The sequence below is a fragment of the Grus americana genome, chromosome 5 (assembly GCF_028858705.1).
Source record: "Grus americana isolate bGruAme1 chromosome 5, bGruAme1.mat, whole genome shotgun sequence".
NCBI classification, from domain to species: Eukaryota; Metazoa; Chordata; class Aves; order Gruiformes; family Gruidae; genus Grus; species Grus americana.
In genome coordinates, this window is record NC_072856.1 from 37,099,989 (window position 1) to 37,124,952 (window position 24,964).

Consider the following 24,964-nt stretch of genomic DNA (forward strand, 5'->3'; position numbering starts at 1 on the left):
AATAGTGAGACTACGTCAGCTGAAGTAAAAGGAAGAATCAAGTTCAGTTCTGCATATGTTTATTGACCCTTGAGGAGTCGTAATCAACTGTGGTAAATAAGAACAACCTGTAGGATGTACAAGCTCTTGCCAGAACAACTGTGCTTTGAAAACAGGGAGCTAGCCATCTTTTCCCTTCTGAGCCAAGTAGGTTTTGGCACAGGAGGAAAGCTAAACCTTTGACTTCAACAGACCTTGTTGCGGAAGCGCTGCACAAGCAAGGCATGAACTTGCAGAAAGCAAGTCTCCTTAATGAAAGAGGCTGCTGTAACAGCTAAATTCCTAATCCTGGCTCTGCCTATTTTCTAGCAGCACAGATGCACTCTTAACTTAGCCCTTTCTGCAACTCTACTCTCAATACAGGAGCGATTATACCGCGCTAGTGCGGCAGACCCTGTGAACATTCCCAGCCTGCAGAAATGACCTACATTTCAAACCAAGAGAACGAAGAAGAGCTTCACAATGCTTCTCCGTTATAACGCAGTGTGGAAATTTGAGGACAGTCTGCCTGGTACCTAAAGCTGCTATTTAAATTAGAGTAAGAGCAAAATTGCTTGAGATGGTGGGCCAGCTCAAACGCGTACAGAACTGGAACCGGCACTCTTCAGATGTAGTATCAGAAACAGAAGCAGGCAGTAGAAAATGTAGGACAGATGTTTCAACAGTTGTTGCAACAAGGGCAAATGGGAGGATACTGAATAAATGACTGCATAATGGTTAAAAAAGATGGAAAAATAAAAGGGGAGGAGTTAAAGGCAAATGGAAAGAGCCACGAATAGTCTTCTGTAGTAGTCTAGACGGTGGAGAAATCCAAAAGCAAATACCAGGAAAGAATGACTTTTTGAATGAATGAATATAACAAACCAGGATGAAATATATTCATGAACTATCAGTACTATTAATGTGATGATAAAATAGTAATGGAGTAAGCACAGTAGGACATTTGGTCCTCTTTCTTCAGCTTTAGATCAGAAGTTTTATTCTGCTCTGAGTTGGCTTTAGGGAAAGATTATTAAACTCATACTAATCATGTGTCCCCAGAATATAGGAATGGTTTAAAAAAAAAAAAAAAAGTTTTCTTTTTATACTAGAGTGTGACCTAGCATTGTGCTGTTCCTCCTATACAAGGAAGTTTTACTTCCCTGCTCAACACAATTACATCAATTCCTAAAGCTCAGAACAGGCCTTATTACAGCGCTTGTAAGAGCAGATGCTTGGCAAGTCTATATATGCCAGTGAGAACATCATTCAGTTTTATGCACACTTCTGTTTTCTGGCTTGGCATAATTCATTAGCACACTCTACAGAATACTCCATAAAACTGGATTTGCCTTTAATGTTAAGGTTCTAATGACTACAGCGTTGTTTAAGAAAACAAAACCAACGAACAACCCACAAACACTAGTCTCTCCTCTTTAATATTAAAGTTGATGTTCACATCTGATAAACAGAGAAAATACATCAATGAGGGGTTTTTTGCAAGATACAAGTAGGAATAACAAAGTAGGCTTAATTTTTTTAATGTTCTGCTTTCAGCATTTAAGATGATAGTGACACAGCATCATTTTTGTGGTGGCAAAGCTTGTTCGATAGCATGTAATGAAATTAGTACAGTATGTACACTTTTGTGGCTCACTTCATCCTTATTCTAATACAAAGATTCTTAAAGGGGGCAATATATAAAGATGAGGTCAAAGCTTTGATTAAAGACAGCTGTACTGCTTTCCAACCTGTTATGTCACAGCATTAGGTAGAGGAATAAATAAACAAATACAAGCCTAACCTGATTTATCTGTGTGTCCCCACATAAATTTAATGTAAAAACAAATAAAGCACAGCTTTGATGGAGGTTGAGCAGAATTTTCAACATCTGTGCAGATAAATTTAATTTATTCAAAAAGAAAAAGCAGCATTAGTGCATCATGTAAAAGCTGATTTAAATGATTTCATACAACAGAAAGCATATGCACTAGCTAAAACAAATTCAGTTTGCCCTTAAAACCCATTTCACTCAGACAACCATTACTTCTGCATTTTCTACTATGATAATGTTCAGTTATTTCTTCCTTTTTATTCTCTTCTAGATTTTACACATTCCACTAACCTAAACCACAGTTAAAAGTCTCAGGGGCAGCAACACACTAAATGCAGCTTCTGTGTAGCATCAGACAGGTACACTTCACAGATTGCTCCTGTGTATCTTTACGGGCAGATCCTTAAAGCTGGTCAGGTAAAACAAGAAGTTAAGCACAATACCTTAAACAGTTGAACATAAATGAGGTACAAGTGTTTGAATGTTTTTTTTAAAAATAAATCTTTCTTCTGTAACACATTCAAACCCAGGAAAATAATCTCTATGCAACAATAACGCACCATAGTGGAGCTATACGAGCTTCTCTCTGCAGCAAAGGACAGAGTACTAGGAAGACTAAAGATATTTTTTTTTTCCTGAAAATTAAAGATTGATCAAAATTATAAACTCCTGCCTGAAACTTACCAAAAAGTGTTAAAGCGAGAACTAAAAATTCAAAATAAAAATACTGTGTAGGCATCTGAAAACTATAGCTGAAAAAAAAAAAAAACCTGAATAGGATTAATACCCTTTTAACTCAAGGCAAGACTGTAAAAAGTCTGCATGTGATTTCTGAAATCATACAGGCGCACAAAGTATCACCTCAACTGAAAAAAGATGATGAATATGCACCACAATGTTTTAAAGACCCTTTCCTTACGGAAGAGGTTATCAACTTGTGCTTTAGGGAGACTTATCACACCTTTAATTCTACAACAAAATCTGTACCTCTGCTTAACTTCTCTGAAAATCTGAACGTGGTGAGCATACATGCAAAACTCTCATTTTTTAAAATATTTTGGCCTTTCCTGAATGCCAGTTAGCACAGGAAAGAGTATTAAAGAGTGTCAAGCCCAATAAGCTGCTATCAGCTCTCTGAGAGCACAGACCTGTGGCCCAATAGTGCCCCTCTGAGTGGTGATGAGGATGGAAATAGAATGAGATTGAACTCCTCAAAACTTCAAGGAGGGCTAACACCGCCCCCCCCTCCAATGCACCTCTGATCTCAGTGGTTCCAACAAGAGAAAACCAATTGTCTTACAAGAATACATAATTACGCAGGAAACTTCTGCCCATTCCCATTTGTGTGCTTTATTTGTCTTGTGGAACCGATCCAGTATGAAGCACTGTTTTAGCTTTTTTTTTTTAACTCCCCAATTGTTCTTGAACACCAGGATGGTAATCTTCTTCAGAAGTAACCCACACAGAGAGCTCCTGCGCACTGTTCTTTCGGACTGCAGTACGCCAGAAAATTGCATGCTACAGTACCTACGGGGGTCAAGACAGATTCCTTCCTTAAAGTCAGTCAAGAGAAAATTTCCTAGGGATAGATTCCCTGGGGGTGGGGAGGAAAAGACAAAACACAAGTTAATTTTGAGTCATTAAACTACTTATTAAAAACCCCTCAAAACTAACCCCAAACTTCACAAGTTTATATACATAAAATAAATCCTTGCTCTTCACTTTCATTCTCCTTAAAAATACCTTATTTTTTAATTGTTAACTTGGGATTCCGTTGTTGATTTTAGCAATCAGATAGTGACGAAACACATACACCAATTACTCTCTCAAAATCTGGCTCTTGACTGCAACAGCCAGAACTTATATGATCCTGCCTTATCACTTGGGCTTTATGAGCTATGCATTAGATTGCTTTAAGCCCCAGAGTTAACAGTCTTTACCAATTTTCCACATCAGTGTAGGTGTTTCCGTCAGATCGCTAGCACTGAATAAACTTGTGAGTGAAACCGTAAAAAAGCCGGTTACTTATTTTTAAAGGCGACGCTGTAACAGGGATAAGAACTGAAAGTTGCACCTTTCAGCCTCTGCATTTTTGTCTTTGTTTAGAATGCTAGAAGAAGCCATCCGGAAGGAAGAAAGATTATGAGTATCTAGAAACTAGCTGTTTGACAGAGACAGAAATGCTGATAATGAGTGGGTTGTGTCTGTCTTTTTTGGCTGATCACAACAGAGGTCTGAAGCAAAACAGAAACTCTTGATATGTTTGTGTAAAGAGGCAGTAGCATAAGGGCGGGCAGCAGGAGTTCAGCTGAAGTTCAGGGCAGATGCTGCCATTAGTTTACACTGCAGGAAAGTAAAATTGCTTCCGGATTTACCTCTTCCTCCCAACATCAGCGTTGAGCCATGCTGTGCCGCAGAGTCACAATGTCAGTAGGAAAGCAGTCTTTTAGCAGGATACCGCGTTCACGATGGCAGTCCAGCTCTTCAATAAATCCGTACCAGTAGATGACTAATCCAGGGCCAAATCTGTCAAGCAAAAAAGGAGAATGAACGTATGTGGTTGTGCTAGGTGAACTTTAATTCCCCACCTCTGTGACTCTAACACAAGTAAATCTGTTAATTTCGCTGCAAAATTGGAGAGAGTATTTGACCTCCATTTAATTTTCAAATTTTAATCAATGTTGAATTGATACATGTCATGAATACCTGATTCCATGAATAAAAATACTATTTAGAGACTCAAATGATCCACATCAGAGTTGCAGTTTTTTCCACTGAATATTCTGCACATATCAGTAAAAGGGAGACCCATGCCTTAAATATTAAATAACATTTAGTAACTTTGATACATACAGAAGTCTCTCTTGCGAAGCACTCCGCTTTTTCAGATTTGGGCATGCAGACATTAAAAATACAGGGGGTTACGCAAGTCCCAGTTCACGCAAATTATAACACCATGAAGATAACAACGAATCCTTAAAATATAATCTCTGCAATGAGCTGTTATTCAGGTAATTATCAAGGTAAAGCACAATTCGGAAAGAGATGGAAAGTTTCTGCTCTAACGTCTCTGAAATGTGCCTCAGGAATTCTGCAGATATTGCTAACTCTGACCGATCCCCACTAGGCAATCTCAGGAAGTAGCCCCACGGACTATTTTACCCATCAGGAAGTTCAGACCTTCAGGCTGGGTTCATAAAGAAGTAATCACTATCAATCACTGTGTACTGCGATATGTTTTGCACATCAGTTTCACGTTTTTCCTACTGAGAGCACTTAATTAAAGGGCAGCACTACTTTTGGTGTAGTGTTGCAGGAATTTTACAGTGAAATCATAAATTATGAATGTTGGGTTAGTAAAAGGATGTCTAAAAACAGAACTGCTTTCTGTAGTCTAACATTACAGCAGTCTGTACAACATTAGGCCAAAAAGCTTTTTCTTTCCTTGATTTATTATATGCTGTAGTGAACTTGCCAAAAACAACAGTGCAGGATGAGCTGTTAGATACCGTCTGTACAAGAAAAAGTTCAATAGAATGTCATGTAATGGTTTATATGCAGAGCCGTGCTCAGGACTCAACCAATATGGTAGCCAATTTTTGTTACTGTTTAATTATAATAAAAATGTGTCGGGGGGATGCACAGTAACCTAACTGTCCACTTAGCAGACAATACAAGCACTCAAAACCGTGGGTAGTGCCAGACCGGCTTCATTAGGGTGGTTTCTTTCCAACAATGGAGGGAAAACTCTATTTGATGTGCTCATGTAATGGAACAGGCATCAAAGGAAGACGAAACCCCTGTGGCTTCCTCCTGCAGTTTCAATTAGATACGGTAGTCTTTTGCCTGAAACTGCTGCACGGCATTGTAACTTTTCGGTTTATGGCTACCCTCTTCAAGCGAGGAGTGGCCGCAGTTTAGTGGCAAAGTAAATTACCCCTCAGCATAGCTGAGGCAACACTGGCAAACGTGCTTTTTGCAACTGGAAGATGGTATTTGAAATTGCAGAGGTTAAAACGCCGACAAATCCAGCTATACTAGCTGACGTATTCAAGCATGTTTAGCACCAAATAAAGCACAGATGAAAAAGTGGCTCATACGGGAGGACGATGCCGTCTACACCCAATTCCTAAGTTTTCTCTGGCTGGCCAACGACTTCAGCCTCTACTGCCTCTGAGGACTTCTCTCCGTTTGCCTTTGGTGAAGCTCATGTGGGGCACGACCTCAGCGTGACAAGGAGGTCAGCTCACCTAGCAGCAGCGAGGAGCAAACGGCAAGAGAAGCCAAGGACTGATGCTCACCACCTCTGGTGATGCAGGATGGGCCCACCTGTGTTATTTCACAGACTACGTATCTGTTCCCGCAACAACCACACATAGGAAAGGGATAATTGGGTGGGGATGTGCTTCTGGAGTAATCAAAGTTATTTTAAAAGCAAAAATCTCCGCAAGACAGGCAGCAGACCTTACATTTCTAATGCGCTATTTTATGCAAGGCAGAAGCTAGCAAATGTACGCAAGTACTTATCATTACGAGCGCGTGCGCCAGGTAAAATCTTGATGCTAATGAGCAGCTGCTCAGCCCACGTTTTGAAGGGCTCATTTTGGTCTGTGTGGCAGTCTGGATCCCCCACCCGCCATAAAACGCATGGGGCACTGTGCTTAAGTTAGTTTTTGAAACTGTGATTTTTAATAAAATTAATATTTTGAGATGCCTCAAAAAGATAAGTTATGTCTTTCTAGCAAATCATCACAGCTGAAGCATAATTATTCAGGAACATTTTGTGCTAAAAAAATTATCTTCAGAAACGCCAAATTTGAGGATAAAATCTATATACAAGAACATCTGTATGCTGTTAAGTGCAGGAGCAAGTACACCTTTAACATGAAAACATCCATCAGTCCTGCTTTTGACTGTGCTATTATAGCAAAACTATTTGCCCTGTGCTGCCTAGGTTGCACTTTTTCCCACCATATTGTGTCACTCTGTCTGTTATAGCTGTGTATCACACAGCCCATACGTGTGATAGCGTAAAAACCCCCATACCATACTTTTGTTTAAAAACACTTAAGTGCAGTACTTAAGACCAAAATTAACTTGTTGGCACATTAAGCATTTGCCACTGACTATCAGGAACTCCTGCTGCTAAGTGCTAATTTCCCTCTCATTAACGCCCAGAGTTGGCAAATCACAAACAATGCCACTGGTTAATTACTGCTGCCTTAATTTGAAAAGACATTTAACCTTTTTGTGTAAGGGGATGAGGTAGGGAAGTGTAACCTAGAAGTAAGAACTATCCTTTTTAATTCGACTCCTTCCAAAGTGCAGATGTGATACCACGAAGAACGAATTACAAAGCAAAGCTACAGATTTATTTCTGCCTCAGTCGTAACACTGAACAAGTTAGTGACTAACCCTGGTTTGCACAGGAGAGTAAACTAAAATGACAGAATGCTTACTTAGTATTGCGACGGGAAGAGGACTCATTTAGTAGCTCTGAGGAGGAAAAAACCAAACCTTTGAATGTACCAAACGGTTCTAAAACTATATAGATATGGTATGCAATAAAGGCCGGGTTATACCATTTCATATGAAAGACACACTGGAGAAAGTTCAAGCTTAAAATGAAAATCAAGCTTAGAATGTGACAACCTATGGACTCCCATGGATTTTATTCTTGCTCAGAAAAATTGTATAAATCCCCCCAAATGTGCTTAACTTGTATTTTTCCTCGTCTTTAGTTCTTACCCTGACAAGCTTAGGTGCGAAGAAACGTGGCCAAGTTATGAAACTGCAGTTTTACCCATTCCAGTGAAACTTACTTTTAGAACTTTACTTTTATATGGAGTTGCTTTTTAAAGCTGAAAAGAAATCCAAGTAACGAAGGTTTGGTTAATTCCATGCAGTAAAAATAGAATAAACAGGAAATACAGAGGCAAACTTCCTTCAGAACATAATAAACGCAGCAAATGAAAATTTTCCACACAGGTTGCATCAGTTTACTTAAAAATCAGCTAATAAATACGCAGTTACCATTACATAAACCCTGGTTCAGTCATTGCCTAGTTTTGACATTGGAAGTTGTGACTACAAGGCAGCCAAAGCCAATCTAGCTGCACTGGAGTGCCAGAAGTGCCAAAGAGGAGGCAGAGAGGCTTATGACCCCATGGCGTGGCAAGGAGAGAGCAGGATTACAAAACCCCATGGATTAGTTTAGGCTTGATATAGAAGACTAAATTTAGTCTAAGTACTAAGGGCAGCGGACGGTGTCTTTCAAAGAATCAGCTGAAGGATTTGAGACAGATGCGGGAGATGATAGTAAAATGTAGTTTGAGTATAGCTAAATATAGTTACAGGCTCAACAGTGCTTTAGATAAAACTTACGCCTGATCATGCTACTCCAAATAAGTCAGCTTTGCACTAATTTAAGGGTGTTCAGAGGATCTTTTGTACCGGTTTAATGACATCAGTTTTGAAAGAAACGCATAGTCAGAGGAGTATAGATTTGTACATCCATAATCCTGAGACACTGGGCTTTGTTCTTGGAAAGGCGTTTCACAGAGATATGCTGAGAAGCCAGAAAGGTAAAATTCAGACAACCCAAAGACAAACAGTTTTCTTAAAAAAAAAAAAAAAATTGCATCTTCGTGTAAGATCACTTAAGAAAAAAAAGGGAAAGAAGAAAACTAAGGAAAATGTGAATCTGGCTTTAACTTGCCCTCCAGTTGAACCAGTTTTGTGCTAGAAAAGAAAAAAAGACTTTATTTATCGATGTGGCCTAGTAGACTCACACATATTCTACTTCAAGAGAAACTACTTTCTAGTAATGTCTTTTCTTCTGGAATGTCTGTGTGGGGTCCATACTAGCTTCTAAGGATTTGCCTAGACATGTGGCTGTTGCGAGTGGATTTTTTCACCATCAAAAAGCCTTGCATGTGGTTTTATGAAAAATGCATTTTCAACACACTGCTCGATACTGAGCAGAAATGTAAAACATCTTGCAATTGTTTTTAAATAAATGTTCACTTTATTTATTCTTAGTCTATTTTTTATAGATGGGTTGTAAGCATCTCAGCATAATGTAAATAATTTTAATTCCAAGAGACTCTCATAATGAAATGCTGGCATATGAATTATTATTTCTAATATGCATGTATTTAAGCAAACATTTTATCAAACAGATTCAGATGAGTATTCATAGAATCATAGACTGGTTTGGGTTGGAAGGGACCTCAAAGACCATCTAGTTCTAAGCCCCCTGCCAGGGGCAGGGACACCCTCCACTAGACCAGGTTGCCCAAAGCCCCATCCAACCTGGCCTTGAACACTTCCAGGGATGGGGCATCCACAACCTCTCTGGGCAACCTGTTCCACCGTCTCACCACCCTCACAGTAAAGAATTTTTTCCTAATATCTAATCTAAATCTACCCTCCTTCAGCTTAATTTATATTAATTTATATTATACGAAAGCGTAACAGTCTACCTGGTTGGTGATTCTGGTTGACTTCATTCTGGTCCCTCGCTTTTCAATGTCAGATCACCAACAGTGCCAGCTAAAAAGCTGGCTTTGTTTCCTTGTGTTTCTTTTTAAATATCACGCAAATTAGAGCATTACCACTTGCACATCACTACTTATTTCCTGGGAAAAGGGAATTACAAAAAATCACAAAAAAATTACTGTATTCTAAGTCAATTTAACATGGTTCTTGTGAATCACAGTTGTGAGTAAACTGGTTTTACTTGCAGTACTAATAAACCCTGAAGATACAATAATTAAAACCCCTCTGTAATATCTAGTAAGTTTACTATTTAAGGACTCACAACTTTATTGTAGTGTACTTGTAGAAGTCTCATTTGTGTCAGTGGAGGGAATTCAGATATTGGCAGAGCTAGGCTAGTAGGCAACAACTGCAGACCACATTTTCAAGTGAGGTCAATTGGCATCAGTCAGCCAACTTCCTTACGTCTAGACCAGTTTACTACTGCTGATGACACAGCGTTATATATCTTGGCAAACATTTAATAGCCACTGCTCAAAAACTGACTTTGATTAGCAAGAAATTTTCCATTTAAACAGCTACCACAAGCCTAGTTCAGAATAATTTATAATGAGGTATTTTGCTACTGTTCATTTATACAGAGTTTTAAAATCAAATAAAGGTACTTGTGCATAAGGACAGTGCATTTTAAAAACTCTGAATGCAATTTAAAAGTAACCGTGGGGTTTTATTACCCCCGTCACTTTTTAAATCCTCCATACACTTTTGTGATCCAGTGACACACACACACAGAGTGATTTAAAAAGATGCCGTCAAGGCATTACACAGCACCTTATTTCTTTGACTTGACCAAATCTGGTCAAAAGAAAGGAAAAAAATTCCAATACTTAGTAAAATCAGGTAACTGAATGATATTTTTTTCTTTAAAAATCTGATCCTTAGCCAGTAAATCAGAGGGCTACAATATTTTTGGGCCCAACTCCCTTAAGTTACTTAATATTGTTTTCCAGCAGTAGCAACTACACAAAAATATATCTGCTTGCACATGTGGCTCAAGAAGAAGTTTCGCAAGTTCTGATTGCCTACTTTCAAAGATAATAGGAAACTCGGTCCGTGGCACTAGCAAGCACTATATCAAAGCCTCACACACAGAAGTTAGCAGCATATTATGTCTTAAGGATCCAGGCATCCAGTTTATGCTGCTTAAGGTAAAATTAAGCAAGTAAAACCTAATCTGCTTTAAGCTTTGATGTTACCACAGTAGTTGGGGGAAGCCTTATTTTTACTGAAGACAAGGAAAAAAAAATTAAAGTCTGTTAAGATTCTATGAGACTCCCAGTTCCAAGGAGGTTTTGACTCAAAAGTGGGAATTTCTTTTGGGCTGAGAAAGGTAGGCATTTCCATCAATGCTAGATATTGCTGTTATATGCACTTGATGTGGAAGCTGGAATTGTCAGGTGAAAAAAAGGTGGATGGAAACTAATATCAGGCCTCTGTCTCTATAGTCACACCTCTCTTGGATACGATTAAATCTTAATGAGCTTTTTTTTTATACTAGCTGTCTTTTTATCTCTGCAATGAGACTGTTAAGGCATCAATCAAGTAGCAGCATTTCATCAGGCTTATAATATGATTTAATTGCTTTTGGCATGTGGAGAAATAAAAACAAATCAAGTGGTATTTATGTGGATATAAGAGACCGTTTAAAATATTTTAGAATTTTGCATAGCACAATTTTTAAATGCATATTAATAGACCGCACCAGAAACTGTGCAAGTCACTGTCATTAAAATATTATAAATACAATATAACTTTTAGCTGCATAATACATTTTTAATAAACAAACTGTCGAAACACATTATTCACTTACACTTATTCATTCAGATCTGAGTACTGTTCTCCAGGCAAATAAAGGATTTTTATAATCCTCAATGACAAGTTCGGGTTTTTTTAAAATATAGTTCTCATGGAAATTAACTTTTAAAAGCTATGATTAAATAACATTAAGGTTACACTGATTTACAAGGATCAAGGCTTTCTAAGTGAAGACTGATGCAGTGAGTGAGAAAGAAAACCCATACTGGCTCAAGGCTGCTTGTCATTAAGACCAGAGAGCCTCGAGTGAACTTTGAATTTCTCAAGTTTTGTTCGTTCATGTCCTAACGTCTACTGAAACATATTATTTTGTTGTTTATTAATAATATTCCAGATGTTCATCTCTCAAAGCGGCTGTGTGTACTTAAGGTAAAACATTTTCAGTCTCAGCATCTTCAAAATCAGGTAGATGCTTTGCACATCAGATTGTAAGGTTGTGTGTTGTCAAGAGAGACTATAAGGTGCCCCTTATGCCTGCTCTGCAGGATTGGGCCAACGTCCTGAAAATTAACATGGTGCTCACATCAACACTTTGGAAAAGAAATTGTTAATCCTTATACTGCTGGACTGTTTCAGGGAAATTAGGTACCTTACTTGGTAATTTGGAAATAGGTCCAAGTTTCCCTGAAATACAAGGATCTTACATCACTTAACCATCTCAATACAGGGCAAGGTGACTTCAGGCACCCTGGATGCTAGGCATAACTAAGCTAAAGAAGCCCAACCAAAAAATCTCTGTCATCTGAAATGCACAATATAAGAAAGCTTTCTACATCCTTTTCAGAAGTTTCATAAATTCCTTTCTGATGGAGAGAGTCTAATATTCTATATTAGCTGTTGCATCTACTTATTTGTCCTTTATAATTCCGGGTTAACACATTGTTTTACTGTACCTCTACAAGTGCATTGACGCGTTCCTGTTCAAAGCAGCAATATCCTTCCGTCCCGCAACATGCGATTTGACAACTAATTTACTAAAGCTATGCTACTCCTATTTAAGTTGTGCTACTTGTATTTACCAGTTAAGACACAGCAAGAACGTTGCTATCCTTTGAAAAGGCGGGGAGAAGAGGTGGTTGTTTATATTACAGAATTATTCCATATGCTGTTGCTGGAAGCAGTGCTTTCTGATTAAACCCAGGCAAAGAATGGTGCTTCCTGAGGTACTCGCGTGTTACTCAGTTTCCCTGAGAAAACCTTATGCCATTAGCTGACTCCCCAGAGCCTGCGGATGCAAGGCCGCTATCGTTTGATTCTGCACGTTTGAAGCTGTGCATCAGTGTTGAGAGGAGCTACTGAGGTTATTTCAAACATTTTGTTAAACTCACAGCAGTCCTCCCGAAGGAATGCTTGGCTGCAAACCGCCTCTTATCCCAGGCGACAGAAAACATGAGAAAAGCTTTTGTGTACAGTCAGACTGAGGTCCAGGCAGCCGTAAGTGCTGGTCAACTCATGTTGCCACGAGGTGAGTAATAGTTGTTTATTTTTAGGGGGGGGAAGTAACAGGCCATCCTAAGGCCGGCGCGAGGCGATATCTGAATAATCTGTGAGTGCCTCAGAGTTTGCAGCAATCCTTTCTTTCTGTGCAGCTGTTTATCTGGTGACAGCGCTGGCCAGAGTGATAGGATATGCCAAAAGTGCATTTAACAGAGGAGGCAGAACCACTCTCACAGCAATTGCTTTTTGTTTAATAATTACTGTAAAATAGACCCAAACTAATCGGAAGAGGTGTTCGGCAAATTTTGTTAGCAAAAACGTTGACAAAGAAATGCACTGTATACCTGTGTGCTTAGCATTTGCTGAGTATAAATCTTGGAGCCAGCATTAAAGCTACCTCAAGGCATTTTGAATGAATTATTAGACAATTCTGTACTTCCGAATCCTTATACACAAATATACAATAAAACAAACAATGTAACAGATGAATTAACAAATGGAGGACAGCTCGTTTGGGCTTCCAACTTCCCAGATCAGAGAATTAGTCCAAGACTGGATAGTAAATCACACTGAGTATCTTCACACAATGTTGCTTAGCAGTTAACTGCCAAACACACTATTGTACATAATTGACAGGCAGAAATATTTTATGTGTGATGCTGTACTTTAAATTTACTGTCTCTCAAGGTCTAAGTCACCTGTCCATATTAAGCAGGGAGCAGATGAAAAAGGAAGTGCTACGTCTGCTGCCCATTACTGTGGCACCTGATGCCCACCCAGAAGGAAAGCAAACACCTCCTCCGACCTGGAATATTGTTGCTGCCTTTGGAATCCCCTGGCAAACTGTAATTATGCCCGGCATTCACTCTTTTCATTAAGAATCTATCACTTAGGTCTAATGCCTGAGGCTCTTCAGCTTGTCTCCCAGTTGATATGTATACTCAGTATCTGTATAATTCAAGTTGGCCCTGCACCTCTTAGTATTTGAAAATAACTTAATTTTTAGTTGTTATTCAGGAAAAGAGTGCATCCTGAGATAGGTAAGTCTTAAGTAGCAACTCGTACCACCTGCAAAATATCCAGTCTCTCGGAAGACTACAAGAACATTAGGTGGAGACTGTTCTAGAGACTTTAGGAGACCATCAAGACAAGTTGTAGAATTGTTACATTCATTATTAGATCAAATAAGTGCACAACTGGGGGTGTGCAAAGAAATCTACATTCCTTTTCCACAGCTTTTTACCTTCTGTCTCCTTCACTTCATAGACACACACACACTTTATTCGTATCTATCAGCCAAACATAGCTCTACCACACGCACCTTTGGAAAAATTCAGGCTATTTAGGTTTATTTACAAGTTATTTGTTCTTTTTTTTAGTATATATCAACACTAGAAACAATTTCATTTCAACTTTCTTTGCTTACTATGCACTGAACCTTTCTGGGCTCACTGTTAAGGTATGGAATTCTGTGCAGAAGGAAGATATACAAATGTACATTGCCATGTAAGGGAGCCTAGAAGGAGGGAGAGGAAGAATCAGAGGAAAATGCTATCACTTGTGAAGGTTTAAATGCAATAGCAGATTAGTTGAGATAGCCAGTGACATATTACAATCCATGTCTGATGAGAATTGAGCCAGAAGTCTGCAACATGATAAAATCACATTAGTATGAATATTTTCCCTCATATAAGAATATGTTGAAAATAGTGGAAGACAAGTTGGACTCCGTATTCCTGTGGTTGGGTTTTTTTTTTTAATCTTTGCAATGCAATTGCTAGACTGATCTTGTGTCAAGTCACTTACTCTATATATGGCATTTATATGTTAGCTGTTCCCAAAGATGGTATGAAGGTTATTATCCCAATAGCCACAAGGTCTTTGTGTTAAATGTAGCAAAATCCTTTTAGACAGATTCAAAACAAACTGGGAGTGACTATATATTTTTTTCCCAAAGGTCAGTATAATACACACACCTGTACTATTCAACTGGAAGACACTGTAAAAACTGCTGTATTGAAAATGGGAGTTTAACATCACCAGTGGGTAAGATATTAATAAAACCCATGCAAAATGTGGCAATATTAACATTACGTGCGATACAAAGACTTTTCTCAGCTTTTGCTGGTTTAGGCGTCTGGTAACCATAGTTGTTAAATATTTGTAACACTTTAATAAAACACAAAAGAAGAAAAAATCCATTAAGCAAAAAACTTCTAGTACTGAATAATCTTTTCATCTTAACTGTTTCTCTTACTGAGTTTTATTTTATATGCAGTGTATTTTATGAAAGAACATTGTTGGCTGGCAGTCTTCTAAGGGCATCAAAGAGAGCACCAGCAGTCTGTTATTAAATGAAATAGAAAAAAAAAAAAGAGTTATTGAGCTGCTAGTCTTATTCAGTCCTGCTCCCTTTAAGACAACAGCAAAACTAATAGGAAAGAAAAGCAACAAGAAGAAGAAAAATAATGAAATACAGTTTTTCCCTCCAAAGATAAATTAAGCTTGCAAGTAAGCAGCTTGGAACATCATGAACAGCTGAACACCAACCAGTTTCACCAACGTTTCCGAGACTTGGCTAACTTCCACTGGAGCACAGTTACCTTCTTGTTCTTTGGTTCTTACATAGCTTAAAAGCTCAGAGTAAGTACATTAAGTGATAAGATTAGTATCTGTCGTGAGCAGCCGTCTTTCCCTCTCCCTTGTCAGCCAAAAATTGCGAGCAGGTTTTTTGTTTCTTATTTACTTTTTAAAGTGCTTATTTTCCGGTGTTCTCTCTGTGGATGTGATTGCATTGCCAAAGCATGCCATGCGTTCAAAACGTAATGAAGGACAGGGGTTAAAAATGGTCCCTGAATTCCATGGCTGCTGTACTCTTACAGGAACCTCCCCAGAAAGCTGTCTCTCACACAAAGCCACTTGTCATGAACAGCCATAACGCAGCTTAAGGAGAGGTGCTGACATAAGGTTTCCATCTGCTGCAACCTGAGCACAGATCACTGAATACGTTGAAGATGGGAATGACACCTTCAACTTGAAGTGACTAATGGAAGCCCAATATAGACAATAAAAGATACTTAAGATATTTTTCCTGTCAGCCTGTATTGGGTTTGTGTGGCAAGATTTTGGTAGTGGGGGGGGGGCTACAGAGGTGGCTTCTGCGAGAAGCTGCTGGAAGCTTCCCCTGTGTCTGATAGAGCCAACACCAGCCGGCTCCAAGATGGACCCGTCGCTGGCCAAGGCCGAGCCCATCAGCGACACTGGTAGCGCCTCTGTGACAACATATTTAAGAAGGAAAAAAAAAAAACCCAACAAACAACCTTGGGGAGCTTTTGCAGCCAGAGAAAGGAGTGAGAAGGTGTAAGAAACTCTGCAGACACCCAGGTCAGTGCAGAAGAAGGGGGAGGAGGTGCTCCAGGCGCCAGAGCGGAGATTCCCCTGCAGCCCGTGGTGAAGACCATGCTGAAGACCACGGTGAAGCAGGCCGTCCCCCTGCAGCCCATGGAGGAAGGATGAGGGGGTGTAGAGATTCCACCTGCAGCCCGTGGAGGACCCCATGCTGGAGCAGGTGGAGGCACCTGAAGGAGGCTGTGGCCCGTGGGAAGCCTGTGCTGGAGCAAGCTCCTGGCAGGACCTGTGGAGAGAGGAGCCCACGCCAGAGCAGGTTTGCTGGCAGGACTTGTGACCTCGTGGGGGATCCATGCTGGAGCAGTCTGCTCCTGAAGGTCTGCACCCCGTGGGAGAGACCCACGCTGGAGCAGTTCGTGAAGAACTGCAGCCCATGGGAAGGACTGACGTTGGAGAAGATCGTGAAGGACTCTCTCTCATGAGAGGGACCCCACACTGGAGCAGGGGAACGATGAGAGGAGTCCTCCCCCTGAGGAGGAAGGAGCAGCAGAAACACCGTGTGATGAACTGACCGTAACCCTATTCCCCGTCCCCCTGTGCCGCTGAGGGAGGGTGGAGGTTGAAGCCGGGAGTGAAGTTGAGCCTGGGAAGATGGGAGGGGTGGGGGGAGGTGTTTAAGATTTGATTTTATTTCTCATTGCTCTACTCTGTTTTGCTTGGTAATAAATTAGATTAATTTCCTCTCTAAGTTCAGTCTGTTTTGCTCATGACGATAATTAGTGAGTGATCTCTCCCTGTCCTTATCCCGACCCACCAGCCTTTCCTTACACCTTTTCTCCCCTGTTTGGTGAATGAGGGGAGTGGTAGAGTGGCTCTGGTGGGCACCTGGCCTCCAGCCAGGGTCAACCCACCACACAGTCCCCTCAGTTTATAGCACTCTTGCAAAAGAGGGGGGTTTCCCCTATCTGGTCAAGCTACACCATTGTTAGCTGGAAGGCAAAAGTGAAAAAAAAAAAAAAAAAGGAGAAAAGTAGATTCAATAAATAAGCGAGAACAGAGAACAACTGCACCTCATTAAATTAAACGGTCAGTGGACATTTAGGCAATTTGAACTATTTCCTTCTACTTCTAGGATCTCTCCATACCAAGCCCTGACTTTTGCCAGAGATTTGAAAATCTCTTACTGCACCTTTGAGGCATCGAATTTTTTATAAATCAATATTTCTACACTGGAGATAACTTTTACACGTAGTTTTAAACAACTAAATTGACTTAGAGGCAGGCGTGCGCACAAGAGACTAGTCCACCTTCGATATCACTACACACCAATACGGATGCACTCAGCAAGTCTGGCACCATCCTCCTGCAGAGCGAGAGGAACGGGCAACGGCACGTGGAGCTTTGCAGCACCAACTCTTTGCTCTACGGGATGCCATTAATGCAAAGTTATTTCCACCTGGCTACCGAGACGCAAACTGACAGATTATCACTTGAAATAGGGTGGTATGTTCTGTCCTGGTTACAAAAACCAGCCAGCTGCTCCATCCATACTCCTCCTCCCCTCAGAAGTATCTGACAGGAAGACGTATAAACGGACGCAGGGATGTAACATTTTTTTTCCTCCCCAGGCCTACAGCACTCGGATGAACTGGTTAAGGAAAACTTGCACTGCTGATACAGGTATTTTTGCTGAGGGTAAATAGGACTTCCACTTAGAGACCGGAATACCCTTCCCTCTCCACAACTGCTAAATCCACATTAACATTTTTAAAAGCTATTTCTAAAGCCACACCAATAGATTAAGCATTATTTTTAGTTAAGTTCAAAGAGAAGAAAGAGTACAGCTTTGCCTGCTCTACCTGATTTCACTATGGCAACAGCACAAAAATGGTAAATTCAGGAGATTAAGAGTATAATTCCAGCTGAACCAGCAAAAATAAGAATTAAAAAATAAGTTATAATTTCTTGATTACCTACAGGCACTTTTGAAACATTCTTTAATTAAAAAAAAAAATCAAGTCAGATCACATATAAAATGATAGAAATGATATAGAACAGTATAGAACAGCTTCTATTTGCTTCAGTAATGTTTCCATTTTAATGTACTTATTTGCTCTCATTTGCTTAACACTGCCAGTATTTAGTACTGTGCAAATTTATGGAAATCTGACTTTAAAGAGCTTTGTGGTACTGAATGATTTTTTTATTTTTTTATATACTTACACTGAAGTGACTTGATGAGATTCTGGCATAAATGAAATATAACTGAGTAGCACGTCACAATGTCTCGTGAGATGCCGTGAGGTAATATAGGCAGTAACATGTTGTCATTGTGGGTAAAATAATCTGATCGTTTTTACATTGGTTTACTTCGCACAAAAGTCTGTCCCATGACTATAAAAACAATGGATAAAACCTGATAGATTTGTAAACTTTTTCCATGGACATTTAAGGACAATTGTGCATTTGCATGATAACTTGCTGGTATAGTGCAGGAGTTGGGAGATTGTCTAATGTTTATGTTAGAAGAACCCAAACTGTATTTCACTTTTTAGAAAACAAAGCAAACCCAAACCAGATACTATATTTGGATTGCTACTGTGTAAATACATAATAAACAAAATGCAATAAAAGAGCAGATGTGGTGACCGTAAAGGAAAACTTTTGAGTTGTTGATAACAGTGTCTGGCAGCCATGACCAATCTTAGAATGTCTGTTGTCCTAAACAGTAAAGATTCAGAAACTAAACCAAACATTTTTTAGCCAGTGTTCACGTTATCTACTTTTTTACTGCAGCTAACAATTCTGACTTTTGCGCATAACCTGCAATTTAACTGCATCAAACCTATACGTAGATATACAGCCTGCAATAAAGAAATGATACTTCCCTTTGCTTTCCCAGATGAAGAAGAAATCAATCTCTGTAACAGTTGATCAGTAAAAGGATGCAAAGTGATGCAGCTAAGGAAAGGGCAAAATGATCCCATGAAGTGCTGGGAGAGAGATTTTCAGTACAAAATCTAGAAATACTAGACTTGCTTAGCCCTCATCTGGAAACTAGAGACAGGTCATTCAAGAGAGACATGTAATAGCCAGATATGGAGCGAGGCTACTGCAATGTCCAGGAAAATAGGAAAGACTGGGTGAATTCGGCCTTTCCAGCCCAGGAGAGCAAAGGCTGAGAAGAGGCGTAATTGTCCTCCACCAACACGTCAGGGAGGCCAATGCTCTGGGTCTAGAAAAAACCTCCAGTGAGGGCGGTGGGATCAAAACAATTTAAATGATTTTAAAATTCCCCCGTGGTAAGTTTAAGAGTCAGGTTATAAGACACGGTGTTTATGATTGCTGGGGACGAGACACAGTGACAAAATCTTACACGTTTCTAAATGCAGTACATGAAACTAATAATACAAAATACTCGCTCAAGCAATTTGAAATGGTATCACTACTGCTAACAAAACTAAACACGGACCCAAATGTACTTTCCCCACCCGAAGAACAAAGACAAATGCCTGTATAAGACGATGTATATTTATAAAATGAGATACCAGAAAGTTATTCAGAATGCAGGAAGATAAAGTGTTTTAAAAAAGGTAAGATTAAAAGGAATCTCCTTTTCAAATGAGCAATATGAATCTGAACCATTTTTTATTTGCCCACAGACACAGCTTAAAAATTTAGTTTTCATAAATAATAATGGACTGTCTGATTTTTATCAAAGGTAACATCTTCAAATTACAAAGGTTCTCTGGGCTTGGAAGATAAATACATGAAGACAACCAAACTTTTCAAATTGAAGAAGTATATACAACTTTTCTAATTTCTCTTTTTGTTTTTACAACACATACACACAACCTCAAGCTCTTCTAGTTCAGTGTTACCCAGGTTACTCTTGCCTAATCCTCAAGCCTACAGCAAAGTGAACAATCAAAGGTACGTTGAAAGAAATGTAAACAACCACCAAATCTCAGAAATCTGAGTAATAGCTCCATGACTAGTTCCCTGTCCTAGTTTTCAAGGAAAAAATATTTTATTATCTGTAAGCAATACCCATGCCAGTCACACACTTCATTTTTTTTGTTTTCTTTTTTTAAATTAATTTCTGAATTCCTCTTACGGTTCTGGTTGCAATATACAAAGCTGTCCCAGTTTAAGCTGGATGGCAGCTAAAACAACCACACAGCTGTTTGCTCACTCCCCCCTCCCAGTGGGATCGGGGAGAGAATTGAAAATGAAAAAAAAAAAAAAAAACAAACCCAAAAACTCGTGGGTTGAGATAAAGACGGTTTAATAGGACAGAAAAGGAAGAAGATGATGAAGATAATAATAGAATATACAAAACAACTGAAAAACAGCACAATTTCTCACCACCCGACATTGATGCTCTGCAAGACCCCGAGCTGCCCTGCCTCCCGGCCCACCTCCCAGTTATATATGGAGCATGATGTCACATGGTATGGAATATCCCTTTGGCCAGTTTGGGTCAGCTGCGCTGGCTGTGTCCCCTCCCAGCTTCTTGGATGCCTCTCACCTTCTCGTTGGCAGGGCAGTATGAGAAGCTGAAAAGTCCTCGACGGCTTGGCAACAACTAAAACATCCGTGTGTTATCAGCATTATTCTCATCCTAAATCCAAAACACAGCACTACACCAGCTGCTAGGAAGAAAATTAACTCTATCCCTGCCAAAACCAGGACAAAAGCTCATAAAAGGCTTCTGGGACCAGGTGACCGTCTCCTTGCCCCTGACCCACCTGGAGAACTGGGCTTAACGTGGATACTGCAGTTCATAAAGCGCAGAGCAAATCTAATGGTAAGTGAAGGCATAAAATTCTCAGCGGAGAATTTTTACCTGTAAACCAACCTTCTGGCAGAGATACGTGTGACAGGTGGGTTGCCTACTCATGGAGTATGATGAAATGTCTGCCACCTCCAACAAACTTGCCCGTAGTAAAAATGGCTGAACAGGGCTGAACATTTTTGCTTACAGAGCTTAACTTAACAGTAAAACTGAACAAAGCAATAGCAACTGAATCAAACGTGACAGCAAAACCCCCATTTTATGCACACAGTTTATTACAGTTCTTAACTTTGTGTTTGTATAGCTGGTGAATTTATGCTTCAGCATGTCTAAAACTGAATTACAGAGACACACACACAGTGGTAATTTTCTTTACAGTCACCTACCAACTGAATGAGTGAAGAAGAGGGCAACTATTCCAGGAAAAAAGTGTACACTCAATTCCTTTGTCTTCCATGTCCAGTCACTTACAGAACGAAAATATTAACTGTAAGGATGAGCCATAAAATGTCAGAAATGAGATTCAAAGTGTGAAGAAAGAACCACCTCTATCTACTTCCATATACTGCTCCTAGCAAGAATCCTTTTCATAAAACACATAGTTTTGGGATACTTAAACAAAAAATAAGAGGCATGAGAGATGAAAAAAAGTTTACAGAATATACTGTCACCGTCTTTGTGAAGACAAAAACGTAAAATGATAGGGGAAGCAGAAGTGTGGTGTGAAACATCTGGACAACAATTAAAATAAAACTCCAAAACGCATTATGTTAGAGAAGCAGGCAGTTAAGCCACAGTCCTCATTCAGCATTAACTGGCACTTGCCAACAAACTTGCAATGAAGGCTGACGATAAATAAACAGATACTAAATGATGACACCTAAATGTTCACCCAATTTCAGATATATAAATGGGCTAAGATATAACGTGCAAGCAACCACCTCTCCTGACTTCGTGTATAGGGCTAAGTGAAATATTACCTGTTCTTAGGGTTTTTCCATAAAACAAGAGAAACAAATTCAACAATTTCAGTGTACTATCAGATAGGCGAGTCTTTTCATTTATTTTAACATTAAAATACCTTTGAAAATAATTTACTTTTTGTAAATTCCAATGTTTCCAGATGAATCTGAAAAAATCAGTAGTTATCATGTCGGACTAACTTAAATTAAATATATAACTTCAACTTTTGCATATTTTTGTTATTCTAGATGCATTAGATTCTAATAAATAATTTTAAGAGATTGCCAGAAAGGTAAGCTCAACAGTTTAGCTTTTTCAATGACTAAAAAGAAAAACAATCCATGAATTGTAAAATTAAATGGCAGTTTTTAAAATATTAATTGGAAGTAGTGAGCCAACTTGTTTTGGGATACTTCTGACTTATTACTCTATGTTAACAAGGTCATTTTTAAATACATATTTTTTTGTCCTGCCCAAAACCTAATTATCACAATGCTACCTTTAGGATAAGCGAAGGGTAAATATTTGGCTCTCAAGAACGGTCTTATGGGAAATGGGTATTATGTTTACTGTTATTTGATGATGAAATGTCAACAGACTAAAATATTTCTATAATAAATTATTCCATTCAATAAAAGCATCAATAGTTTGCCTGGTTTTAAAATACAATTTCACTATAATGCATTGAAAGAAATAGCACTAATGTAAAAGCCCTGCCATGTGCATTAGTCCATATTAAACCACAGCCCCCAGCCCCCTGCCTTAGCGTGTTGTTAAAGGTCTGACAAACCCACAGCTACAAGGAAATTCAGAGATCAGACTAAAAAATCTTTACTTACCACTTTCTGCCTAGATATAATAATTCACTGACCGTATTAAGCATAGGCCAATAATTCTGAATTCCTTGTGTTTGTAGGTTTAATATAAAGCCATTACAACAGACAATATTACAAAAAAAAAAAAAAAAAAAAAAAAAGAGTGCCTAACATGAAGGATGTTGTGCATACACACACATATATCACATATAACTGTTTATATATGTGGTCTTTTCCAAAACATGTGGGGGGCAAAATGGTTTTGATTACCTCACTAAAACACAAATAAAGAAATATTGACCATTCGATCAAGAGTTGCAGCTATTGGACTGTATGATAGGGACCTTCCAAATACATTTTCTTCAGTTGTATCTCATAAATAATGCTCTGCCCGTTAAGGTAAAGATAGTCAACTGACAGTTGACAGGATGCAATACGAAAAAGCAAGGTGGTCAGCATGATGACAAGGAAATTTTCGCAGTAGTTCAAAATGAAGAAAAAACATTAATGAACAAAACCTTACTCTTTTCTCAATATATAATCTCATTTACTACTTCTGGTTTTTACCCGTTTTGAAGCATTCCCTCTCATTCATGATTCCCTTACATGAATGGAAGGTAAACAGATGCACTGAAATCTCTTGTGACACTAAAGCATCTCACAGTCGTGTATTTTAATTTCTGGCATACATTATGATCCGTACTTAATGGATCATCTGTTCTTATGCCATTTTGATTATATCAGCATGTATTTTAGTCATTGATCAGCAACTCCATTTGTCTTTTATATCACAATTTGACATCAATACAAGAAACAGGATGAGATGCAAACAAAATGATATAGAATTACTAAATAATAGTTGATCATGAATTATATTTGCGATGCATGACTTGTCAGTACCGGATTTAACAGTAGGTAATGAATGCTTCTTTGTGCTGCGCTCCCAGAAATTCAATAAAAGCAAGAAAAAAACTGCTTTCAGAGTAAAAAAAAAGAAAAAAATAATCGCAATTACCAGTTGCTAATCACATTTAAGGATTATTGGTCTTTCTTACTGAAGAAGTCAGGGATGGACATTAGATGCCTCTTCATGACTGTGTTATTGGTGACTTGGTGATCTCAGGTGGCTCTCCAGTAAACAGCCCTTCTAATAAAACCCTGCTGTCAGTGGAATGCTCTCAGAATCCACCTTGGTCCCAGGAAGTTACTTTTCCAGTCGTTATTCCCAGCTGCACAGACACTGGAGAGGCAGTGCAGAAAGCTGATGGACGGGAGCTGGAAAGGGCTTTAGCTGCACCACTATTTCGCTCAGCAAAATCCGGAAACTCGACCCTTAACATCCAATTTGACATCAGACTAAAAATGAAGAGTTTTCATGCAGAGGTTACCACAACAAAGGAACTCAACTATGTTTTGATTTAGCAACATTAAAATTTAGCCATTTTTGATCAAAATGAACCACTTGAAATTTTTGAAGAAGAAATTTTTCATTTCAGTTTGCTGAACCGTATTTCAGCATTAAATGGCATTCCCCCCGCCCCATCCTTTCTTTTACCATGTTGGAATGTGGTTAGACGCCCTCAACTCTAATGATGTACTATAAAAATAAGTAGTAGGAGAGAGATGAACCTCCAGAGCCACAACAGCCATCCACATTAAATACAGCACATTACAGGGCTGCAGTTGTTGCTTTATTAAAAATTACATGAAAGAAAACATGTTGAGTTCACCCAAATAATTGATATATGCTCAGCTGACCTGAAGCAGACATTTCGCTTTGACTTCTGTAGCAGAAATGTTGAAACTTATGAAAACTTTGTTCTCTGTCCAAAACCGCCCCCAACAGCCAACAAAAGATTCCTAAAGAAATTTTCTGGAGTGACAATGATTATTTTTAAATAAAGGAAAGAATACTACTATAAGAAATCAAAGAAATAGGTCATTTTGATATCTGATAACCAAAAGGAATGTTTTGGCATAAATGAATTTATCTCCACTGGAGTCTGATGAAGCTTTTCAGATTTTTAGTACTCCCTTATCTTTGTTAATACACTCAGGCATGCACATATCTTCTGAGAGGTCTGCTTTAATGGCTGAGCTTTAATGGCTCGGCCGACAGGAAATGTTGAAAGATACCAAAAAATTATTATTATTACTAGTAGTAGTTTGTTTTTCCTGAACGATGTTATCCACTTTTAGACCTCCAGAAATGCAAAGCTTATGTATATAGTAAACCAACCCAAAACGTGGAAAATAGGCAAATGAACAAACAAACAAACAAAAAACCCACCCCAAAACTGGAGGTAAGCTTCATAACAAATGAAACATTTTCAGCCAGACAACTTTAACCCAGTATTTATTTTGCACTTCACTATC

At 38.9% G+C, this 24,964-nt stretch overlaps 1 protein-coding gene across 4 annotated transcripts in view; it reads right to left on the reverse strand.

Moving 5' to 3' along the window:
• The window catches only part of CDIN1 (CDAN1 interacting nuclease 1), a 148,577-nt gene that overhangs the window by 16,458 nt on the left and 107,155 nt on the right, over positions 1-24,964 (reverse strand). For 3 of the 4 annotated variants that reach the window (XM_054827362.1, XM_054827360.1, XM_054827363.1), the window contains 2 exons: positions 4,228-4,378; positions 1,442-3,446 (listed from right to left, as the gene is read on the reverse strand). In XM_054827362.1, the coding sequence (XP_054683337.1) occupies positions 4,243-4,378 (136 nt within the window). In that variant the 3' untranslated portion in view covers positions 1,442-3,446; positions 4,228-4,242. Of the gene's footprint in view, positions 1-1,441; positions 3,447-4,227; positions 4,379-24,964 lie in introns of those variants that run through there. The other variant, XM_054827361.1, reaches the window with a different exon arrangement.